Genomic DNA, 26268 nt, shown 5'->3' on the forward strand with positions numbered 1-26268 from the left:
GGCCAGCAGAAAAATCAGTGAAGAGAAACAAACCCAGAAATGAAAGTGATGATGGAATTAAAAATCACTTTAAGAAAGCTATCATAAGTACGGTCAAGAATTTAAACTTAATAAGAAATGAAAAACATAAAAACATGAGAATTTCCAGGCACAAATTACAAAATAAACTCACTGAATGGGTTTAACAGTAAAGTAGCACAGTAAAAGAAAAAAGGTGGCGTACGGGGGACCTGACAACATACAATGTAATTATATAAGCTGAAGAACAAAGTATTTTTTCAAACTGAAAGAATAATGAGTAAAGCCAAAAGAAGACTATGATCAAGCACTCTTATATATAATTATGGTCCCAGAATGCAAAGGTAGAAGGGAGGACCAAAAAAATGTTCTTGAAAAATGGCCAAATTGTCCCCTAATTTCATGAGAACAAGGTACTCAGACCCAAGGAGTTCTGTGAACCCAAAGCAACATAAATCAAAACAAACAAACAAAAACAAAAAAACAAAAAAAAAAAACAAAAAGCAAAAAATACCAAATTAAGTTTCTGATAACCAGCGATTTTAAAAAAATCTTAAAAGCTGTCAAAAGGGAAAAAAGACACATTATATAAGGGAAAACAAAGACAATCCTTTAAACAGACTTCTCACCAGAAAAGATGCAAGCTTGGAAACAACAGATCATGTGAAAGGGGGAAAAAACGTCCACATCTAGAATTCTAGATCAAGCACGAATATCCTTCAAAAGTGAAGGTAAATACAGACTTCTTTCAGATGAGCAGAAACCCATGGAACTACCTCATAATAAATATAAGTAGAATAAGTGCTTTTTAAAAAGTTCTGCAGGTACAAAGAAAATAGCAGATGGAAATCTGGATCTACACAGAAGAATATAAGCACCCAAAGCAGTTAATATATAAATAGAAAACATATGTTTTCTCACTTTTAATTTCTTTACAAGTTAACTGTTTACAGCAAAACTAATAATGCATCACAGATTGTATACAGATATAGAAGAAAAATATATGACAACAGTAGCACAAAAGCCAGAAACAGAAAATGGAAGTATACTGTTCTAAGGTTTTTTACATTATAAATGAAATTTAATATTACTTGAAGATAAACTACGATAACAAAGTCCCACATTATAAGCTCTTGAACAGTCACTAAAAAGTAAAACAAAGAGTATATTTCAGATGCCAATGTGGGGCTTGAACTCACAACCCTAATATCAAAAGTCTCATGCTCCATCAACTGAGCCAGCCAGATGCCCCTAAGATGCCAATATTGAAGATAAAATTGAATCATAAGAAAACACTCAAATAATCTGAAAACAGGCAGGAAAAGAGGAGGGGAAGAAAAAGGAACAAAGAACAGATGGGACAGATAGGGAAAAGTGCCAAGACAGTAGACTTAAACACAACCATCATACACATATATTAAACACAAATAGTCTATTACAAGTAAAAAACATCAATTCTCAGGATGAGTAAAAATTTTAAAGGTCCAATTACATACTGCCCACAAGAAATTCACTTTCAATATAAAAACAAGTTATAATACAAATTATAAGAGAGCTAAAATGGCTAGATTAGTATCAAAGTGGATTCCAAGAGGACTATAAAGGAACAGAGAAATTTTGTAATGATAAAAATGTCAACTCTTCAAGAAGACATATATCCCAAATGTGCAGCTTTGTCTAACAACAAAGCTTCAAAATACATGAAGTAAAAACTGATATATCTAAAAGTAGAAATAGACAAATCCAGAAGTATAACTGAAGATTTCAACAGGCCTCCTCTCAGCAACTGATAGAACAAGTAGACAGAAAATCAATAAGGTATAGAAAACGTGAACAACACTATCAACCAACATAACCAAACTGACATTATCAAAAAAAAAAAAAAAAAAAACACTCAACAGGATACAGTTTTTCAAATGCACATGGAACATTCACCAAGAGAACCCGTATGTGGAGCCATAAAACAAATATTAATATATTTACAATTGAAATTTCTGAACAAAATTAGAAAGTCACAAAATATCTAGAACATTCCCCTTCCTGACAAAATCTGGAAATTAAATAAATAATACCTCTAAAACAACACATTGGACAAAAAGGAAATCACAAGTAGAAAATGTTTTGAAATAACTGCTTATGAAAACAAAATATACAAAATTGTATGGGATACAAGTAAAACAGTGCTCAAGGATAAATCTGTAGCTTTAAATATTTACAGTAGAAAGGAAGAAAGGTGTAAAACTGCTCCAAACTTCTTCCTTCAGAAGCTAGAAAAGAAGTGTAAATTAAGCCAAATGTAATCTCAGGGAAGACAATACTGAAAAGAGAAGAAATGGATGAAATGTGAAACTAACAACAGAGAAAACCAATACAGTAAAAAGCCGGTGTTCTTTTTTTGTTAATCAATAAAATAGAGAAGTTTCTCTCTAGGTTAATCAAGAGAGAAAGAAAAGACAAATTACCAACATCAAGAATTATTTCACATACTAAAGACACTGAAGATAATGCAATTACTACAAACAACCTGATGCCAATAAATACAACTACTTAGATTACACGGACAAATTCTTCGAAAGAACTACCAAACTAAAGCAAATAAAAAAGTTAAAATCTGAATAGCCCTATACCTATCAAAGAAATCGAATTTGTAATTTAAAACCTTCCTACAAAGTATTCTCCAAGGCAAGAGGGCTTCAATGGTAAATTCCATCAAACATGAAGAAAGAAATACCACTAATCCTACACAGGCTCTTTCAGAAAACAGAGAAGGGACTAATTCCCACATCATTTATGAGATTCACATTACTAACACAAGACAAGGATACGGAAGGAATCTATACGTCAATATCTTTCATGAACACAGATTTAAAAATTAACAAAATAGTAGCAAATCAAATCCAACAGTTACATAAAATGATAACACACCCTGGAAATGGGAGTATATCTTGGAAAGTGAGGCTTAGCTGAATGAGTTCAAAAGCCCATCAATGTAATTTGAATCAAACTAGCTCAAAAACCCATTAATATGATTCCCCATGTTAACAGAACAAAACCTATGATCATCTCAATAGATGCAGAAAAAACATTTAACAAAATTCAACACCTAATCGTGGTAAAAACTAAGTAAACCAGGAATTAAAGAGAACTTCCTCAACCCGATTAAAGAAGATGTTCAAAAACTACAGCTACCATCACAATTAATCATAGAAGATTGAGTACTTCCCATGTAAAATCAGTAACAAAGCAAAGAGGTACACTGTTATGCAACTTTGTAGTATAGGTCCTAACTAATGCAATAAAGCAAGAAAAATAAGTAAGAGGCATAGAAACTGAAAGGAAGATATAAAATCATCTTTATTCACAGACAATATCCTCATGTACAGTTACAAAAATTCAAGGACTTTACCAAAAAGCGACTATTACTAATAATCAAGTTTAGGAAAGTTGCAGTATGTAGATACATATCCAAAATTCAATTGTATTTCTATATAATAGCATAAGCAATTAGAATATTTTGAAACAAAACCATCTAAAACAATTGAAAAATTTACAAAGTCCTAAGGGATGAATTTAATAACATATATTTCATACCTGTACACCAAAAACTACAATGTTGACAGAAATCAGTGATCTTAAAAAAAAAAAAATGGAAGCTAGACTACGTTCATGAACTGGAAGCCTTAAAAGTGTCAACCTGTCAATTCTCCCCAATTTGATCTACAAATTCAATGAAATCACAATAAATCCCTGCAGGATCTTTCTGAAAACTTCACAGGTTGATTCTAAAACTTATATTGCAAAGTACCCAAAAGAGCCAAAATAATTTTGAAAAAGAACAAAGTTGGGAGAATTTGCCCAGATTTCAAGACATACTATAAAATTTCAGTAATCATGATATTGTGGTATTGGCATAAGAGACACATAAACCAAAGGGACAGAATACAGAATCCAGAAATAAACCTTTGCATAAACATAGACATACACAGACGCAATACGTCCACTCGATTTATGACAAAGATGCCAAGGTAACGCAATGAGAAAAGCAGTCTTTTCAACAAATGATGCTAGAATTAGACACCTACATGCCAAAAGAACTTCAACCCATACCTCACTCCACACACACAAAAAATGAACTCAAAAGGGGCCACTTGATCACAGACCTAAACCTAACAAAACTATAAAACTTCCGGGAGAAATCATGAGAGAAAATCTTTGTTACCTTGGAATCCCAATTAGAACTCTCATGTAACTGATGGAAATGTAAAATAGGACAACCACATTTTAAAACTTTAACAGTTCTTTATAAAGTGAAACCTATGTTTCCCACATGATTCAGCAACTATAATCCTATTTACAGAAAAAACAAAAAATCGGTCACACACAAAACCAGTGCATCAATGTTCATAAAAACCAATACATGGAAGAGTAGGCAAACTGGAATAGCAATACAAGAGATTACAACTTAGCATTAAAAAGGAATAACCTACTTAAGCAACAATAGGAAGAGGACACATACACTATATGATTCCCTTGATAAAAAAAAATCCATCCTAGATTTTTTTAACTCAGTCGGTTACATGTCCAACTCTTGATTTCGGCTCAGGTCATGATCTTGTGGTTCAAGGGATCGAGCCCTGCGTCTGGCTCTGTGCTGACGGCACAGGGCCTGCTTGGGATTCTCTCTCCCTCCCTCTGTCCCTCCGCCGCTCACATGCTAGCTCACTCACTCTCTCTCAAAATAAGTACACTTTAAAACAAAATCTAGAAAAGACAAAATGAATCTATAGTAATATATCAGTGGCTATCTAGAAATGGAGGGAAAGCATCACAGATGCTTTCTATTGTGATTTCAGTGGTGGTTTCACATAGGTATACATTTGTCAAAACTCATGAAACTATACTTACTTGCTTAAAATGGGTTCACTGTATTGTATGCAAAGATCAAATATTTATGTATTAATGGAAGAATTCATGAAAAAAATCTCTGAAAGAAAAAAAACCTATTTTTAATAAAGCCAAAACACCATCTTGCACATCTCCCAATGTAACTATGAATCTCTTTTAGAAAGTATGCAATGTTTTTGAAAAAATTATTGTCATGTCTAACTACATCAGAAAATGGTTAATGATTTATATTTATTAACCTTAACTAAAGGAGAACTCTTGTGAAATTTCTGGGAACTGAACTATTTAATGAAGTTCATTAGTGACATCAGGATGATTTCTTGCCCAAGTGCAGTAACAGGCTAGAAACAGAAATTTCTGTCGTTTTCTCTGTATAACATTGTTAGGGCTGGCCAAACGTGAAGGGCTCCTTCCTCCATAGTAAAATACAATCTGTATTACTGAGGCAAACAATACGCTTACTTAAAACTTTCCTGAGGTGAAGTATGGCCAGAGGCGTCATAAGAAACTTGGTGGAAGTTTCCTTAAAAACGAGGGACATTTTCTACTCCTTCCAAACTAGAATGCCACTATGATGACTAGAGTTTGAACAACTATCTTGGACAATATGCTACTTGTAATAGACTAAGGACAATGGAGTAGTAAGAGCAAGCCTGAGACACTTGATGACTGAGAAGCAAGCAAAGCCAGTTCTTAAGTGCCTGCCTCCAGGCCGCTCGTATATAAAAAAGAAATTAATTTTTACCTTGGTTAAGCTATTTGTCTATTTTTTTAATAAATATATGATCACGGTACTACAGTAAGTCATTTTTGATGTAAGCATTTGAGTAAATTAGCTTTTTATTTTTTAAAAACTAAAAGACTAATGAGATGATGGAAGTTTTCTTGAGACTACACAGTTACCTAGGTTTTCACCTTGCCCCCAAAATTGATCAAAACAATAAGCTACTCTACTTCCTCATTTTCCAAATGATTCCTCAATTTGGAATAAAGCAGTCTAAGAGAAAAGAACTCTCCCTATCTGTGGGAAGAAATTTTAAGCTGCATTATTACTCCATTAATCTCTGATGAAACTTAAAAAAAAATGTAAACTATATCATCACTCCATTAATCTCAGGCAAATCTGCATGCTCCAGTGATTTCTACCTTCATGCTCGCTCTATATTATATGGTCCGCACTGTTAATTTTTAAAAGGCTCAGAAAAGAAAGAGACCAATGGTGCCTGGAATGGCTAGGAAGAGCTTCACAGAAGCCCTACAAGGATTTAGACAGAAGAAAGAAGAGCACACAATACAATGCACTGGGTAAGTGCATCCAGGCTCTGAAATCAGTTACAGCTCCATCACTTGCTGGTTGTGTGACATTGGTTACATTAGTTAAAATTTGTGCCTTGGTTTTTTTATCTGACAAATGGGAACAGTACTACCTCATCAGGACCTTAAGGAGAAAATGCATGTAGCTGGCAAGCAGTTACAGTGTCAGGCATCTCATAAGCACTTTTAGAAACAGCACAAGCTCTAACAATGTATATAACATGTAAAGATCTGACTTGAAATACAGAGTCCTATTAGTGAATGACTGAAATTTTTAAATAGGAAAACAAAAAAGGCTTTTTAGAGATTAAATGCTTTTAAAAAATAAGAAAAGTCACAGAATACATATATGTATGAAAAGATGCTCATAACCTCATTAGAAATGAACAAACTGAAAAATCAAAATACTGAGATATTTCTTAGAGTGGAAAAACTTTAACTGATAAATTTCGCTATAGGCAAGGATAGAAGAAATGCACATTTATGTACTGCCCACAGGAATGTAAACTAACATCTTTTTTTTAAAATGTAGTTGTTGGGGCGCCTGGGTGGCGCAGTCGGTTAAGCGTCCGACTTCAGCCAGGTCACGATCTCGCGGTCCGTGAGTTCGAGCCCCGCGTCGGGCTCTGGGCTGATGGCTCAGAGCCTGGAGCCTGTTTCCGATTCTGTGTCTCCCTCTCTCTCTGCCCCTCCCCCGTTCATGCTCTGTCTCTCTCTGTCCCAAAAATAAATAAACGTTGAAAAAAAAAAGATTTTTTTTAAAAAATAAAAAAAATAAATAAAATGTAGTTGTAACTATCAAAACTTAATGCATAACTATACTATTACAGAAGAAAAAATTGAACCAATGTTTCTCACAGCTTTTGCTTAAACAACAGTTCATCCATCCTATGATGCAGAATACCAACTGTTTTAAAAACACAGAAAAAAATGAGGAAAAATCTTAAATTTGCTGACTTTAAAATATCTTCAATGTTAAGCAGAAAAGGCATGTTACAGGAAAAGCTGGAGGATTATCCCCCCTGACTTTTTAAACAACAAATATGCCCTTCATAAACAGAATGCATAAACAGGTATAAGAGTGAATTAGAACTGATGGAACATGATATTAAGCTTAAAAAGCAAGTTACAGAAGAATACAGTATATTTCATTTATAAAAAGCTCAAAAGCGTACAAAACTACATATATGTACGTGCATACATACACACACATCCTAAGCATACATAATTAAAACTTTTTTAAAACTACAGAAAGATACACATACAATTCAGGATAACAGTTACCTCTGAAGGAAGAAGAAAAAATGGGAAGGAAAAGACACCACAGGACTTCGCAGGCAATAAAGTGTTCTTTTTCTAACTCTGGGTAGTAGGTATGTGGGTGTTCACTGTACCATGATTCTCTCTACCTTATATGTGATTTGTACATGCTACTTTTATCTACTCCGTATGTAATAAAAACAGTTTGAAATTGCATATGTATACAGGCACACAAACATATGCAAAAGAAAAAAGTCTGTAACGATAAAAATTAAACTACCAGTAGTCACCTCCCCATGGGGGTGGGGGAACCTTTTTGTTTTACTGTTTCATAGTATTGTCTGAATTTGAAACTACACAATTTTTAATTAAATTTATAAAATAAATTAAGACTTTTCCCTTAAAAGTATAAAATAATTACAAAAACTGTAACCACACGGAAAATGTGTGAGTGCGTTCAGCTGAATGAAAAACCATATTTATACTGCGATTACCTCTATGTACACAAAAAGGGAACATTAACAAGAATGGAAGAGCTGGGGTAAATCTGATCTAATGGACTGGCTTTCATTTTTTATAGTTTTAATTTCTTGGAAATTTCATTTCGTGGAAGTATTTCACTGGTACTACCTCACTCGGAGAGAAATTAAAGAAAGAGGACAACTGCAAGAAAGCCACCTCTCCTCCTTCAGGGTAGCCAAGTGAAAAATCTACCCACATGGGAAGGCTGAATGAATGACAACCAACTGACAATGGAGAGCACACGCTGCGCCAGTAAGTGCACTCAAAACAACGGGAGAGGATCCCACCACACCAAGGAGATTACATCACAGAGCTCTGAAGTGCCGGCATACGTGTTAGCGCTCTCCCTGAGCACTAGCACTGCCAGGTACAAGTGCAGCAGGACCTTGGGCAGAGGGAAGGCTCCGGAGCGCAGGGAGCCCAGGGAGCCCAGGGAGCCCAGGAACGGGGCTGAAGAGGGAAAGGGGTACGGAGGGACTGGCAGAGAGATGGAGGAAGGGGAATGTTCCCCATATGAGGTAAAAATAGGCCATGGCATTACAATCATACTCTCAATACCTACAAAAATACTGTACACTCCGAAAGCTAAGTGCTGAAGGAACAAAGAATAGAATGGTAGGAGTAAAACTCTAAAGGAATTCAAAGTTAGAATGAAGAAGAGGCACCAAAGATACACAGTTTTGAGTCTTTACAAAAATATCCTCTCTATTCTTTCCACTTTCCCAACTCCTACAAGTTGGCAATTTCCACAAAGCCAAGAAAAAAAACAGGGTTAAAAGTCCATTTCCTCCACCTACCGAAAATATCACCAATATGAAATATAAACAAAACCTTTAAATAAAAAACTCAAGGGGCGCCTGGGTGGCTCAGTCGGTGAAGCGTCTGACTTCAGCTCAGGTCGTGATCTCACAGTTCGTGGGTTCGAGCCCCGCGTTGGGCTCCAAGCTGATAGTGCAGAGCCTGGAGTCTCCCTCTCTCTCTCTCTCTCTGCCCCTCCCCTACTCACACTGTTTTGTTTTGTTTTTTTCTCCTCTCTCTCTCAAATAGTAAATAAATGTAAAAAAAAAAAAAAAAACTCAATGAAAACATCTCAAACAGATTTGCAGAGAAAACATGTAATCTGCTTCCTGAGTTTACCACTATCAAAAACAGAGGCTCTATGTAACAAACGCTATGTAATAGCCAATTGCTGTTAGGGTGCCTGCACCTCTATTTTCCTTCTTCCCATCAGGGTTTCTCCACGTCCATTCCGATCATCAAAATTTCATGAGCTCTTCCTCTACCAAAACATTAACTCCACTTCCAACCACCACCATCACCACCTACACCTCTCCAAAGGCCCTTTACCAACCACCCATCAGCCTTGACTTCTCCCTTCTTTCCTACTTTTTTCCTCCACCTCTCCTTTCTCTTATAAATCTCATTCTCAATTTAAGAAAGAAATCTTATAGGGGCGCCTGGGTGGCTCAGTCGGTTAAGCGTTCGACTTCAGCTCAGGTCACGATCTCGCGGTCCGTGGGTTCGAGCCCCGCGTCGGGCTCTGGGCTGACGGCTCAGAGCCTGGAGCCTGCTTCCGATTCTGTGTCTCCCTCTCTCTCTGCCCCTTCCCCGTTCATGCTCTGTCTCTCTCTGTCTCAAAAATAAATAAACGTTAAAAAAAAATTAAAAAAAAAAAAAAAAAGAAAGAAATCTTATTCTCGCTGCCTCAAATCTTTTCTGGAAACAGCTTATAAATAATGTTTGTTTTTACCCTCTTTTCACAACCCCGGCCTTTTTTTGCCCTGAGCTCTGTCCATAATTAATTATAAAACTTTTGAGTTCTGTAGGACTTAACAGCAAGAACCCAGGCTCAGTGAATACTTTCATATACACATCCATGATCAAAGCATAAGTCTTCTGCTAACAACTAGAACATGGATGCTGCCAACTCTGCCTCTTTCTTTTACATATACAAGAATGCAAATGCCATAAAACCAAGAACACATCTGTTTGCCATTTGGTTCCTCTCCCAGGACATATGTAATTGGTCACCAAGTACTATCAATTGTACCTCCAAAATATTACTTGATTCCATTTCTTTCTCTCCATTCCTACTAGCCCTGTGTGATTTCTCATATCTAGCCTACTCTAAGAGCATTCCCTCTGCCTTTGATTTCTCCCTATTACAATCTACACTCCAAGAGTCCACCTGAGTTTTCTATCTGAAACATAAATCTGATCATGTCATGAACCCCCTTAAAATCCTTCAGGTGTTCCCTAGGTGTATACAGAATAACCTTCCAGCTTCTTGACGTCATCCAATCTGACATCAAATATCACCTTTCAGTCCTGTCACCCATCTATAAAAGACTAGGCATTAGATAAAAAATAAGTATATTTAATGAAAGAATAATTTACAAGAAAGCCCAGAAATGTTGTATGACTTATTATTTATGTAATTGACAAACTTATTCATCTTAACCATATAATATTAGTACTGAGCTCAAACTTTTACAAAATAAAGGTCTTTTCTTTTTTAATACTGCTCTTTTAAAAATTTTTTTAATATTTATTTATTTTTGAGAGAGATAGAGCGCGAGCAGGGGATGGGCAGAGAGAGGAGACACAGAAGCCGAAGCAGGATCCAGGCTCTGAGCTGTCAGCACAGAGCCTGACGTGGGGCTCTAACTCAGGAACCACAAGATCAATGACCTGAGCCGAAGTCGGACGCTTAACCAACTGAGCCACCCAGGCGCCCCAAATAGTTAAAGGTCTATCCCTATAATTTATTAAAACTGGGTTGAGTAGTTTAACACATTTCTATTTTCAATTCCAATATTAAAATGTAAGGTGGATCACAAGGAATCTAAATCAATAGTAATTTTCTAAAATAAGTGTTAACATTTATTACCAAATTTCTCAGTTTTCTTCTGGAAAGTGTTAAATTCAGCTTTTTGGGTTAAAAAGTGCATCACACCTACCGAGAAAGCCTGGCAACAAAAATCAAAGCTCCTTTAGAAGGTAAGTGTCTACCTTTGTGAGTTTCGTTCATTTTTTCCACCTAGAATATTTCTTGAGATTACCAAATAAACTACCAAAATAAGCTATTTATCCTAACAGATTCATTAGAAAACTTTCCTAAAAACAGTATTTCTTTTTCAAATCAAATTCATAAAATTTACTAAAGAAGTCAGTTTATTAGCTTACACATATCAAAGTATGAGTTCTCATGAGAACCATTCCACTGTTTAATTAAATGTTACAGGATCTTGCAGACAGATTCAAGAATAGCACCATCTGTCTGGGTTACAAAGCTCAGTTTCACCATGGTATCACCAAACAGCAACAAAATATCATTTTCGTACATATCTCTCTCAAGTACTTTACAGACAGCTAATGAGTTTAATCTATTTGGGATCAAGACAGTTGATTCAATCCAAGCAGATGATTACACTTTGTATATAAACCAATATACTTTGAAAAAACTTTTTAGCAACTAAAGTTTAGTTAAAAACTTACATTTCAAAAGATAAATATTTATGGCCTTCAGCAGCTGAGATGTGGATTTATGCTCTGGTGTAACTTCTAAATGTTAAACTGCTAAGGTCTTTTACAAATTTGTAAAATTAAAAAGTGCCTGTTGTTGTTGAGAATAATTATCATGGAAGTAAATTTTCCCAAAATATCTGTAACTCTGGGATTATAATACCCTATTTTGACAGGATTAATTCCTTTTTGTTGATGTGAAAAGAACTTAAAAGAGAATAATAAACTCATCCATGTTATCTGAAAACCATAAAAACAAAGCTGAGAAAGTTTTCATTACATTCCTGAAACCAAAAATAGAAAACACTTGCCACTGTAACTTTTAATCTAAGAAACTAACACAGGCATGACAGTTATAGTTAAAATATCCTCTCCACCTCCCCTCCACTGAATACTACGGCAGACCACAATAAAGTGAAATCCTAAATACACATGAGTGCCATGTCCTAATCTTCACCAGTGGAAGGACTGCCGAAAGAGCATTTCTGGAATATACAATGGCTTACTAGGTAGTCTCAGATGCATAAAGCAACAGGAAAAGGCAAAGGTAAAAACTTTGGTCTCAGAGACCACTTTCTGTGAAAATCTTAAAAGATTATCTCAACAGGATACTTTTACTCATTGCAGGCCTCTCTTCATGATCACTTCAGTTTCACTAAAAATGGACCTCAGGAGGGGTGCCTGGGTGGCGCAGTCGGTTAAGCGTCCGACTTCAACCAGGTCACGATCTCACGGTCTGTGAGTTCGAGCCCCGCGTCGGGCTCTGGGCTGATGGCTCGGAGCCTGGAGCCTGTTTCCGATTCTGTGTCTCCCTCTCTCTCTGCCCCTCCCCCGTTCATGCTCTGTCTCTCTCTGTCCCAAAAATAAAAATAAAAAAAACGTTGAAAAAAAAAAAAATTTAAAAAAAAAATGGACCTCAGGAAGACATCTGACATTTGCCAGACAGACAGAGGGCAATTCTACTCAACTCTACTCCCCCTTCAGGATAATTTGCCTTGATCCCCAAAAAGCAAAAATCCCACCTCCACTTAATTTGTCCCAGTATCTAGTCTTACCAATCAATGTACCACTAAAGCCATCTTCATTGAAACTGTCTGGAAAAAAAAAAAAACAACAACATTGAAACACTAGACTTAGAACCTGGGAGGCAAATGTACACAAGCAAGGAAGAAATTCTCAGCACACATCTACAATGTATGTATGCCAATATATCCAAAAGTAGAGTTCTTCCTAGGGTTTCTGTTCATCATCCATGAACCCCACCATAAGCACTAAGCTGCTGACTTGGGCAACAATTTAGAGCGAAAAGCAGAACACAGTAAATTACACAGAAAGAAGACACTGACCAAAGAAGCATCCTTTAAAATAAGATTTTCTAGAGTGGCTGACTAAACTCTAAAAGCAACTGCAAAGGAAAAGGACCAAAAAAATACTGGACAACAGCACTGGTATTTGATCCATTTCAAGGAGGCTTACTGTGAAGAGCACCTCTCATTTGGGCAGATGTGTGTGGGTTCTGGTATGGCTAGCTCAGAATCAGTTTTATAATTTTGAAGTACACAACTTAAGAAAATAACATCTGACCTACCTAAAAATGACCAGTAAATGAAAATTTAAAAATAAAGATGGCTGACTGCAACAAGCACATCAAGTAACATGCAAAATGTTTAGCTAAAACCTTATTTTAACTTATTCAGGCTCAAACTGAATATATTTAATCTTTGAATATAAAAAGCACTCGGGGCGCCTGGGTGGCTCAGTCGGTTGAGCATCCAACTTCGGCTCAGGTCAGGATCTCGCAGTTCCTGAGTTTGAGTCCCGCTTTGGGCTCTGTGCTGACAGCTCAGAGCCTGGAGCCTGTTTCAGATTCTGTGTCTCCCTCTCTCTGCCCCTCCCCCGCTCACACTCTGTCTCTCAAAAATGAATAAACATTAAAAAAATTAAAAAATTTAAAAAAGGCACTCAAGCTACAACGGAGATTGTCCCCACTTCCTTCACACATATTCATTTCCTGTATCTGCATCTTTTATTTGATATGTTTTACTCTTTTCCAGCGCTAACCCTACCCATCGCTGGGGTTCTTGATAACCATCTCCAGCCAGATAACCATCTCCTTTCATCAATTAACAACTGTTCTTTTACCTTCCACCTTTCTTTCGGCCTCTCCACTATTGTTGCTTCCAAGTCCACAAACATATGAGGCTCTCACATTCTAAAACATTTCCTTCAACAGGGCACCTCAGTGGCTCAGTCCGTTAAGCATCGGACTTCAGCTCAGGTCACGATCTTGCTGTTCGTGAGTTCGAGCCCCGCATCAGGCTCTGTGCTGACGGCTCAGAGCCTGGAGCCTGCCTCTGATCCTGTGTCTCCCTCTCTCTCTGCCCACCCCCCTCAAAAATAAACATTAAAAATTTTTTTTAAATCCACCTTTCAATCTCTTACCCTCCCCACTCCCACATCCCTGCTTACTTCACGATGAAGCTTCTTTGGCTGAAAAGTGTACCATCCATTCATTGCACAACCCACTAGAATCCAGATTCTATCCTCTACAGTCAAATGTAACAATTTCAATTGAGTACCAAGCCATCCCAACAGCAAACTTCCTCATCTTTCACTCCTTACCTCTTCCCTTCAAGGTCTACCACAATTGTCTCTGAAAATCACGACTATTCTCTTAATTTTTACTGCACAGAAAGCAAATTATAGTCTACTTTAAAGTACATATAATACATACATTCATGACTTACATGACTAGGCTTCATCAGAAGTAATCCTGGGCCAAAATCTAATTCGTTTTAAATTTAAAGAGGGATGGGTTACACAGTTCAACAATTCTAGTTTGTCGATGTAAGAGAGCAATCCTAGAAAGGCTTTTAGACACGTTATTAAATGCAATACCGTTTAAGACACTTGTTTCTCCTCAATTCATTTCTCCTAAGTTTCTATACCGTCTTGGATTATCTCCCGCTTTTAGTTTCATATCCCATCTGCTCACTTCAGATTCACGTCTGTCCAGTTTCTGAAATATTTGTCACTTTAGTCATTAGCATTTTGCGTAATATAGCACTGTTTTTTTTAAAGTTCAGAACTGATTTTAGAAAACTGATTATTTTAACATCACCATTTCTTAATTCAAATTGGCCTGCCCACATTTCAAATTTTCCACCTAACAAAAATTAGATGTCAGTAAGTTTTGTAATTTTTTAAAAGGAAACCAAGAACCAAGACCATGAATTAGAAGTACTCTCTAATGCCACTTCAGCACATATTCTCGAGGACAGACTCCGAGTTGTCGCCTGAACTTCCAAAGAACGTCCTTTCCGTTCCTCTCTAGCAATACTGTCAAGATCCAGTTTAAAACTCCCCTTCTAAGTTTTTCTGGTACAAGGTCAACAGTGTTCTTCCTCTGCACTCACCACACAGCATCTTAGAAATTAAACAGCACATGCAGGTCTTCTTCCCCACATATCAGAGCAATCATTAGCCCTTTTGCGAGCCCAAGCCAGATTTCAATCATCACTGATGTATACACATCATCAAAAAATGAGTTCTGTAAGTCCCAAATTTCTGAGACGTAACATAGGAGAAATTAACATTTCTAAATTCTAGTGTATTGGCTGCCCATCCAATCAACCCCCATTCTCTTTTTCATTTCATTGGGGCTCAGAAGCCCTCATTTACCAAACTCTAGCGGTGAGTGAAGGAGAAAAGGCAAGGAAAGAAGCTGAAGGACAAAGAAATATGAAATCTTTTCCTGATGACATCACAGGACCTGTGGAACTTTATTCTCAAAGTTTACGTGAAAGTATATCAAAGAGGAAGCAGCAACAGATCCCTACAGGAAGGGAAAATTCTTCCCATGGGTCGGGCGGGGCCATCTGCACCTCTCAACACCCTCCTCAAGCCTCTATCCGATAGCAATCCTCTCTCCAAGGCCTAGAAAAGGGTCTAGCTGCGGGGCGGTCCTCACTCCCCCTCTGCCTGGGGCCAAGAAGGGCTTTTTAGGGAGTGCCTGCTCTGACTGTCAGCACTGCACAATCAGAGGAACCGTACTCCTGATATTCTAAATAGGAACAATAAATATAAGTTCATTCCCATAAAAATGCTGCCATAAATAACACGAGTAATCAAGTACACTACAACATGAATAAGCTAACGATCATTTGCAGCAACAGAAGATTAAGTTTTTACACGGGGGGGGGGGGGGAACTCATAAATTAACTTTTTCTGATATTTTAGAATGCTGAAGAACACCTCATATGTAAAATTTTACACCTCTGGACAAAAACTTTGGACACTTATTCATATTCAACTTACTAATACAAAAACTACAGTTGGGGGTAGGGGAATTCACTCCTTCAACAAGGTCTAAACAATATTTTTAGATGTTGCTGCATTATTAAATGGAAAATAGAAATTAGCCAGTAGTTGAAAATATATACTTTGTTCAAAACATAGTAAGGGTTGTGACATGTTTGTCAGACTAAAACATGATTTAGTCTTTAAGAAGAAAAAGATACTTATTGAGTACTATTTCTGACATTCCCTGAGACAAATCTCAAAATGTTAATAGAACTCCTATTTAAAGTTCAAAGAGCACTCTGGAGCTGCCAAGGAATTAATAGCTTAAACTACCAAGTAAGAGCCACAGTTCAATTTCTAGGCTTAGCCAGTCATAGCTTAGGGTTGGTACAGCAAAATCATTCAGCATATTAAAGACACACGACACAACTGTGAATCATATATACATGTGAAAACCTGGAACATTCAAAGACAAATTTCAAGTTTTTATTCTCAATAGTGGCTTATTTATGAGGAAAGACACAAGAACAATTTAATCTTCTGCTCCCCCAAAACAAGGACAAATACAACATAACTGCCATACCTAAAACAACTAATTTGGCCATTCCAATTTCCTAGTGAACTGCCTAGGGCTACTCTCTGACTTGTTATTTGTTATAAGTCTCTTCCTATTAAAGGACATTATCTACTCTTTCCTTAAAAGGTACCCAAAATGATTTTTCATACTTCCTGCCCACCATATTTCCATCAAGTTTATAGACTGAAAAACTGAGGCACATAACCATCATGCGACCAACCTGATCAGACTAATTAGTCACTAATAAAAAATGTGAATACCACTCAACTTTCCCCGATACCATCCACTGTCCATTTTACTGGACTCATCAAAGGGAATCCTAAAATGAAGGTTGAGCAAAAGCCCTCCTTTAGAGCTTAAAGAACAAAAATGAAGAAATTCTGATCAAGCCCCAAACAAAATCCCTAACAGGTTCCAAAATTGACAGGTTGCCTACCACACTCCAGAAAACTAAATACTGACTTCCTATTCCTCTGAGGTATGAAAAGCGCACATCTCTCGATCAGATGTGGAATTCTCTTCAAAAACCATTAGAACTCATCTAAAATATTACCAAGCCACAGTACATACAGCCTAGGTAACATATATTCAGAATACAGAGCTAAAAATCTAAGTTCAAAGAAAAAATAACATACTTAGGATCAGGACCTAAATGAGCAATGAGAACTCTCTTAGGAATAAAAGAGAGTAATGTCCATTAATTCATTCATTTAACGAATAAAGAGCGCCCAACTATAAAGAGAATGCCAGCATGACTTAGACAGGGTCACTGCCCTACAAAACCTCAGGTGCGTATCAGAGATGCATAGAAGAAGGTTCATATAAGGAGCAAGAGGAACTAGTTTGGCCAGTGAGAGTCAGGGAAAGCTTCACAGAGGAGGTGACATCTGACCTACTTAAAAGATGAGTAGGACTGTGCCAGGCGTGTACAGACTCACAAAAACAAACAAACAAACAAACAACTAGGAGCTGATTCCTGAGTTAGATATACACATGTTTTTCCTTACTTCTCTTTAGGACATTAAAATTCAATCATGAGAATTGCCAACACAAAATGTTTTTTCACACCAATTATACTCTTTTGAATACTTTACTTATTAGCTCTCAAATTAAACCCAGATGGATTTAATCATCTTTCCTATTTAATGAAATAATGTAGGACTCTATGAGGAAGCTCCATGTGTCTTACACAAAAATACTTCCTCAGAAACCTGTCAACTGGGGGAACTTGTCTTTAGGGGAAAAAACTGTAACAGTTTTCATGTAATTTAATACCTTTTAGATGATTAACCTTTTAAATTTCCACTCAATATTTAAAAATTCTATTCACAATTCTGTATCTTATACATATTGCGTATTTTACATATTTCCTCAAATTTAAATATCAAATGTCTTAAATATATCCAATTAATGCAATGACTCAGAACAAATTACAATTTAATTATTAAAGAGATCTAATGATAAATGAGAAAAGAATATTTACCTGCAAGTTTACCTAATTCTTTTTATCTTCCCCTTTCCATTTTTTAAGTCAAAGTTACAAATCAGAACTACACAAAATAAAGACATAAATGAAACTTTAATATAATCAACTCAGGAGGCTCCTTTAACAGTAATGGAATTTCGCCGTACTGGAAAAGTACAAAATGTAGAAAGCTGTCAACCAGGGCTCTGTGCTATTTCACAGTAGCAAAAATATGGTTTTAGTAAGATTCTACCACAATTCACCTAGAATTAGAAAATAAACATTCAGAAATATACATAATAAACCAGAGTACAGAGATGACAATGACCTAACATTTTCCCTTGGACACAAGTGATCTCCTAATTCTCATCTAGAAAGAAGGGGGGGGGGGGGGAGTCACCTTTCCTATTTTTTTCCAGACTAGAATCCAAATGTACTCTGAAAGACATTTTATTAGCTTAAAAAAGGAAAACAACTCTGTTCCAACAAACCTAACTAAAGCATGCTAATATAAATGCAAGCGAAACAGGAGTTCCTCAAAGAACACTATGATAGCCAATTTATGGGGGTAAAAATCTAGTTTATACTGAATGAGTTTTACTAGTAAAGAACAAAACATTGTAGTAGAGTAAGGGAACTGTCTGAAACACCAACTGCAACATTTTAAAACTTTTTATATCAACTAAAGAAAGGACAGAAAACTATGTTGATGTACATAAGTGACTTTATACTAAACAAAAATTGGGCACACATACATATTTCATTCATGTAAATGAGTCTGAATTTACAATTCCTCGTTTATGTTAATATTTACCAAGATTAATGGAAAATCATCTCCCCTATGTAATGAAGTGAATTCCCCCAACAGAACAAAGCTAACACCTTCAAATCTTTCAAATAAACAATGAAAGCACATACTATAAAAGGAAATTATCTGAACAGGATCAGAAAGAAGTTAAATGATTCAAGAGGGGAAAAGAGTCCTAAATTCCAAGAACACATTACAAATATTGATTCATTAATTCCAAAACTCTAAGCAAGTCCTATGAAACAAATGTGCATGCGTGCCTGTGTGCATGAGTGTTTGTGAATTTTTTTAATTATACCCCACAGCACATTCTCAGGCTACCTAATTACCTCACTTTGCAATGCATTAAATGTTACTTCTCAAAATAGGAATGTTTATAAAATAACAAAATAGAAATTGTGGTGGTCACCACCACACAACAGTTTTTAAAACAGATGAGCACACATTTTTAACAAACAACACTGATATCAATGTTGCAGAAATTCTTTTTCTCAATTTTTAATAAGTAGCTGCAATGCACATTTCAGTAATAATACCCAACATTCAACCCTATTATTAATTTTTCGCAACTTTGTGTACTCTCTCTCACTGGCTAGCTTCTATGAAATAAACATACTACCCACTTCCGGGGGGGGGGGGGGGGGGGACACATCAGTACCTTCTACTACTGAAGGAGGGACCATTATTATTCTCTTGTATCAAAAATAAGTCATTTCAGAAAAATAGTCTATCTCTGAATCAAACTTGGAGAGACAACTGTATTAACTGTTCATTAAAAAAAAAAATACAGATAAGCAATCTTTTTACTATTTACATTGAGTTTCAACTCAATTTTAAATAATCTGACAAACATAACTACAGAATGTACTTATCTTTTGCAAATGGTTTTCTTAATCTCTAGCATATAGTACAAACTGGTGACAGAGTATCTTCTTTATTAATCTCAAGAGTAGAGATCTCTGAAAGTGTTTGATGAATACAATTAACTCACAATTAACGAGGCCAAATTAGCCAGTGAACAAAAGAGATGAATCCATTTTTCCATACCTAATTAATATAATCCACTACTATAACTTAATGTTAGTTAAAGGAATGCCTTGAGATTTTTTTTTTTCAAATAAATACCTAATACAATTATGGAAAAAAATGACCAAAACACTCCAAAGAAAATGCTAAGCTATATAAGCACCTGGGATAAACTCAATAAACACTTAACAGTCCTAAAGGCACCCTCAGGCCTTTATTCTCACAAAGAAGAGAAGAGTCCCAACCTAACTTCCTCTCACTGAGCACTTCAAGCAGTAACACAGCAACATTACTTTGTAGCATACAAGTCTTAGGTACATTTTCTCTTTAAAATTATGAACTCATCACACGTACAAATGGCTCTTTAAAACGGTCCAGTAAACTGCTACACTATGCCTTAAATTGCTGTCTATTATGCACTTAAAAATATTTACTAGCAATTGGAGGTTAATATGGCAACTATTACCGGGTGGCAATTATTGCTATTAAAAATATATAAATACTGTTAACACCATGTGCTACTAACAACAAAATGCTGAACAGAAAACATAAATTAGCAAATTATAAATATTTTCATTAAAGAAAATAAACCATCATGAAAAAAAGATGCTTTAAGTTTAAATACTAAAATTGGCAACTGCGATGAAAAAATACACTGTGTATATATATTTTGGCACTTGAGAAGATGAGAGAAATCATTCCCTTTTCCTCATTTTCTACTCCCAGTCCTCCCTATTTGGTTCTAGCAAGAGATCCCAAAGTTTCTATACTTAGAACTATCTTCCCTCTCTGCAAAAAAAATAAATCTCTTAAGAAAAAAGAAAGCAGGTCAACAACGGATTACCTTAAAGCTTCAAATACAAAAGTAATGGTCCTTCACAGGAATTATGTACTGATATGTATATGTGTGTTTCAACTCAGGGAGGGAGAATTTGATATCATCACCTAATTACCCCCTAGTCAGGAAGGTTCTAAGCAAATAAAACAACGTGAATGTGGAACATAAACCTAAGAGTTAAATAAATCACTGCAACTCAAAGAGTATAAACTTAAATCTAGTTAAAGAACACAAAATCACTTTCCTCCATATGATCTCAATAGAGAAACAAAACTAAAGATATATTTGTATCTGGAAATTATGTCTTCCCTCAAAAGTGAGTTGACACAGCATAGGGTGCACCGTTACACTTTCCAAAAAGGCAGATTTAACACACTTAACTGAATTAAAACTGAGTGAATATGGAACAAGGGTCGCCCGAAATGTGATGGACAGCATGAGAAAACAGTTTTGAGTCACAAAGGTAACAGCAAGGCCTGCATTTAATGCAGCAGTTACAAATCTCACAATGTTAAGAATAAGAAACACACACAATGACCCATATCACATAAACACAATGGCATTTTTCACATGTTAGGAAATGGGGGTGGGTGACAGAAAATCTGGGAAATCTGATGCCATGCAGTAGAAAATCAGAAAGCAAAACAAGAACAAAAATCTAAAGGCAGTTGATTGCACAACTTTTGCTAAGCTATAATGAATACTTCAAGGTAATAGAAAGTGGGTGGATCATTAGTGTGGTACAGAACTTTAATCTCTAGTTTATATTTCAATCCACATTAACATGAGTATCTAAGTAAATTCTCTATAAACAATACTTTTCTCTGCTCAAAAAAAGTGCAAACCAAAAAGAAAAAAAAGCATGCTATTACTAAGCACATAAGAGTTCTTGTAGTACACGCTTTCTTTTAAACAAGAGATAATTTTATCTCCTTTGGAATTAACTATTCTATACAATGTACTTTAGATAATATATTTTTAATATACTAGGTTGCTACTGTATCTAATTTTCAAGGAAAACTCTTCATGTGGAATGAGCAAAAATTTACATTATCAGCAGTTTTTTAACTGATTCTGTATTTAAAAAAACATAGCACCTTATGCACCCTCCACATACAGGAGAATGTAGACAATTCTATAGACTTTAAAAAAAAAAGGCCAACCCATGCATTTCTTCAGTTCTGCATTTCAAAGTTGCCACCTAATGAGTAATTTTGCATATGTGTGTATGTGTGTGTATTTTTTTTTTTCCCCAAACTCAATTATTCCTGGTTTTAAAAGGTTCAGGAGAGAAATAGCCAAAGCACAAACCTTTAGTCAGTCATAAAACACAAAATCCTCTCCTATAAAATTGTTTGTTCCTCCAAAAGAATCTAAAGCATCTTATCTCTTTAACATTATCATCTGTACTTAAGCTTTTGGGGGGGGGGGGGAGGGGAACATAAAAGGTATGATATATCCTAAAGGCTGGCTACACATATAATACAGTTTCATTGGTCTAAAATATCTGCTGTATATAAATTAGCCACATATACACAAGCCATTACCAGTCAGAATGATATACGGTAATTTCGGGGCTCTCTCGTCACTAATATTGGTCTACTTGGTTATTTTAATTACCTGTTAAAGTGTCAATGTGGTCTCCAGCCACCAAACAAAAACCATTTTAAATACCCCTTAATCAATATGTTTGCTAATCTATTAAAGTCTCTGAATCTGACTGATACTAAATGATATACTCGGGGAGAGAAAAGAGGCAAAATGAATTCCATTCCCATATGTCAAAAGATCAAGGGAAAATTATCACAGTGCAAAGAGGAAGAATTGCAACTTATAATTGAATTTTAAGACTAAATATCTAAATAAAAATGTTGGAAGAAAAAAAGTGACCTGATCTATACTATAATGAAAGCTATGTCATTAGATACCATGTCATTCTTTGTAGGTAAAAATCATGTGTTTTGATATTTTTTTATCTGCATAAGGAAATATTTAGCAAAATAACACTTCCATTTGAAAAGTTGGCAAGAATTTGTATTTCCCCACTAGTCTCAAAGAAAAAAAAAAAAAAGCATGTATGCTACCCATAATTAAATGTAACTAATTACAATTTGAACACTAAATTATTTATCCAGTGTAATTGTAAACAAGGATTAACAGGAAATAATGCTTCTATCTTCTGCAGAGGTTATAGAAAACAATTTCCAAAATGCATGCTCTCCAAATGCAGGCCCCCTAAAAAGGGTACATAACTTAAAATAAGTTGGTTGTTTTTTTTTAAGGCTAAATTAAACAAACCGTTCAGCCAATTTTCCAATTATATTCTACGCTCGAAACATAATTGCCTTACATCTGTTTACAAATCTTTGCTCAATATTTAAACAAATTCGTAGTCTCCCGGGCACATAGCTATACATACAGTAACTCATGCACAAAGCACATATTTAAAGACCACGCACTGCAATTATTAGCCTAAACGCCAGGTTTAACAAGGTGAATGTTTTCAGAGCTAGGTAATACGACCCAATAAAAAGCAAAGATGGCATTTACCACCAAATGTCACCGCCACCGCCAGGAAAAGAGTTGCTGGAGCCCTATACGTTTTTAATTTCGATGAATCTAGACGTCGTCGTCGGATGCCAGGCTTCCAGGAGAACAATTGACACCCTAACTGCTTCAAGATTAAGGCAGCCGATTTCAAATCCGAAGGAAAAGTTGTCAATTATCAGAGAGAGAGCGCGAGAGAGGCGAAGGCAGATAAAAGCGATGTTATCAAACCGCCCAGCTTGTTGCTTTTGTGTGTGTGTGTGGATTCGTTGTTAGGATAGAGAAAACAGTTTTTAAAAGACACAGGAGGAGAGAAAGAAGAAAAAGCCTTCTCCACCTTCCGTCGGCTCGGTGCAATGGCTTTACGGCTCTCCAGCGTAGTAAGCCCCGAGAGGCAGGCGGCTGTCGATGTTTACAATCGCGGGAGCTTCGGGTGCAAGAGTCCTTTACTGACACAATCGCATTCAATCAACTGTTTTCGGGCAAAATTGCAGGTGTCATTATGGAATTAAAAAAAAAAAAAAATTCAAAAGGCAGGCGGGCGGGCGGGCAGCCGATCCGACAAGAGGGGAAAAGGCTGCTTATCGCGGGCGCGGGCAGCACAAGGCAAAGCCTTCCACATTTAGGTAAAAAAAAAAAAAAAAAAAAAAAAAAAAGGGGGGAAAAGGGGAGGGGAAGGGGGGTGTGATGGCAACAGAGGGTGGGCGTTCGAAGTGCGACCCAGAATCCGCAGCTTTGAGACTTCCACATGCAAATTCCACGCCGAGCGCCGCGCTCACAAATGATTTTTAAAGAGCCAAATAAACACTGGATGGGATCCAAGGCGAGGGAGAGACGATCCAAAAGGGGGAGAATCGGCGAGAGGCGAACGGCGGGGAGAGACGAGGGAGGGGCGAAGTCCCGGCGGCGGGAGGAGAAAGTTGGTCGGCGGCGGAGGTCGGGGACCCCCCCCCCCCCAGCTCAGCCCCCCTCCCCGCAGCCCGGCTACTCACCAGCGAGAAGAGGTTGGAGTGACAATCCTCCAGGCTCGCCCCGTTCGCCACCCAGTTCGCTGCCGCAGTCATGATCCTCCGCGAGCCCGGCCGCCAGAGCGGGGCATGTCGGAGCGAGGCGTCCGAGGCGAGGCCGGGCCGGGCGGCGGCGCCTCGCCGGGGAGCGCGGGGCGGCCGGGCCGCCGCCGCCGCCGGGGGAGGGCGCGAGGGCCGGCGGGCGGGCGGGAGGCGCCGCGGCGACGCCGCGCCGGGGGCGGCGGGCCCGGGCCGGCGGGGGGGTCCGCGGCGGCCGCGCGGCTCCTTCCTGTTCGGGCGGCGGCGGCGGCGGCTCCCGCGGCTCCGGCGGCGGCGGGGGGCGCTGTCCGCGCGGCCCGGCGCCCTCCCCGCCTCTCAGGGCCGCCGCTGCCTCCCTGGCCGGCGCTGCGGGCCGGCCGCCGCCTCCGCCTTCCCTGTTCCTCAGCCGCCGCCGCTGCCGCCGCCTTGTTTATCTCCAGCCACCGACTCCCCCTCGGCCCCCGCCGGCGCGTGAGGGGAGGCGAGCCCCGGAGCCGCCGCCGCCGCCTCGGAGCCGCCGCCGCCGCGGAGCGCGAAGTCGCGAAGGGGGGGGTGCGGACGAAGCCAGCGGGCGACCCCGGCAGCCGAGCGACGTCCCCTCCTTCCTCTTCCTCCCCCACCCCCCCCTCCTCCCCAGTCAGCCTCGCTTCTCCTCCCTCCCCGGGCTCGCTCGCTCTGACAGCAATGGCGGCCGCCGACCGCGGCTCGGCCCGCCATTGGCTGGCGCCACGTCACGTGACGGGCGCCGGCCGCGCGGGGGGGGGGGGCGGGAGGCGGGCGGGGGAGGGGCCCGGAGTGGCGGCGGCGGCGGCGGCGGCGGCGGCGGCGGCGGCTCGCGGGCGGCGCTGCTGAGCTGAGCGCGGCTGGATCCTCCGGCCGGGAGAGGGAGGGAGAGCGAGAGGGAGAGAAAGAAGGGCGGGCGGCGAGGCTCCCCGGCGGGCGGCGGCCGGCCGGCCCGAGGCTGCCGAGGGCTGCCCCGCGTGGGCGCCGTGCCCCACCCCCTCGGGGGGCACAGATCTCGACGGGACGCGACCTCGGGCCCCGGGAACGCCCGAGGCGGCCGCGGCGGAGGGCTCGGGGCCCGCTGGCGTGTGCCACCCCCCCCCCCCCCCCCCGGCGGCGCCGGCCGCCTGGCGTGACTGGGGGCTCTGCTGTGGGCCCTGCTGCAGGTCCCAGTGCTCCCGGGGAGGGCCTCGGCGGGTCGCCCCCCGTCGTCCGCGTTGTGCAGATGAGAAAACTGGAGCACAAAGAGATTAAGTCGCTTGCCCGAGGTCGCCCAGCTGGGAAGAGGAGGCGGCGGAATTCGAACCCCGGCACCCAGGCACAGTGAAGCCGAGCTCTTGCACTGGGTTTCAGTAAGCCTCGCCCAGGGATATCCACGACTGCCACTTAGCGCTTTCTGTGTACCAGAAGCTGTGCAACGGACACAGAAATGCCTTTTGAGCCCTTACTCCTAGGCACTGTGTGTATTCATTCATTGCGTAAATGTTTCCTGACCTCCTGCCATGTGCAGGAATGTAACTGCCCGGCACTGTACTACGGCTGTGTTGGGAGCAGACCCTCACTCGTTCATTCAATAACGAACATTTCCTGAGAGCATATGGTCCTGAGGAGTGCCAGTCTGAGCAGGAGGCCCTCTCCCAGCCCCCAAGGCGTTTGCTCCCTGCAAAGCTGGGGAGAGCAACTTCTTCGCTAAAAGCCCCCAAACATGGAAGAACCAAGCTGTTTCAGGTGGACTGGACTAAAGCAGAAGAAGAGTAGAAAACAGGGCAAAGATGACATGTAATAAAAGACAAGTCTCAGACGTGTGAATTGAGCTTTGGAACTACCACAAATAATGCTAAAGCGAAAGCTACGAACAGCATGTTATAATGTGTATTATTACCATGGCCGACACTACCTTGTAACCCACTGACACTATGTTGTAACAAATGTGCATACATTATTTCATATAATCGTCAGAACAACCACATAAAGAAGACACTGTTATTATCCTTATACTAAAATAAGCCGAGGCTCAGAAGTGCAGTGACATCTCCAAGATCTCCAGTTAGCGAGCCAATCAAACCCTAGTCTGTCTGGCTCCAGAGCCTAAGCCTGAATCCAGAAGGCTCT

The 26268-nt window shown here is 39.1% G+C and overlaps 1 protein-coding gene across 2 annotated transcripts in view; it reads right to left on the reverse strand.

The window, feature by feature from the left end:
- Window positions 1–24295, reverse strand: part of MED13L (mediator complex subunit 13L) — a 307761-nt gene extending 283466 nt beyond the window's left edge. For both annotated transcript variants that reach the window (XM_086681776.1, XM_086681775.1), the window contains exon 1: window positions 24100–24295. In XM_086681776.1, coding sequence (XP_086537902.1) covers window positions 24100–24171 — 72 coding nt within the window. In that variant the 5' untranslated portion in view covers window positions 24172–24295. The remainder of the gene's footprint in view (window positions 1–24099) is intronic.
- Window positions 24296–26268: the final 1973 nt, after the last annotated feature.

Source organism: Puma concolor, chromosome D3, assembly GCF_028749965.1.
Source record: "Puma concolor isolate L17-30 chromosome D3, mPumCon1.1.hap2, whole genome shotgun sequence".
Lineage (NCBI taxonomy): Eukaryota > Metazoa > Chordata > Mammalia > Carnivora > Felidae > Puma > Puma concolor.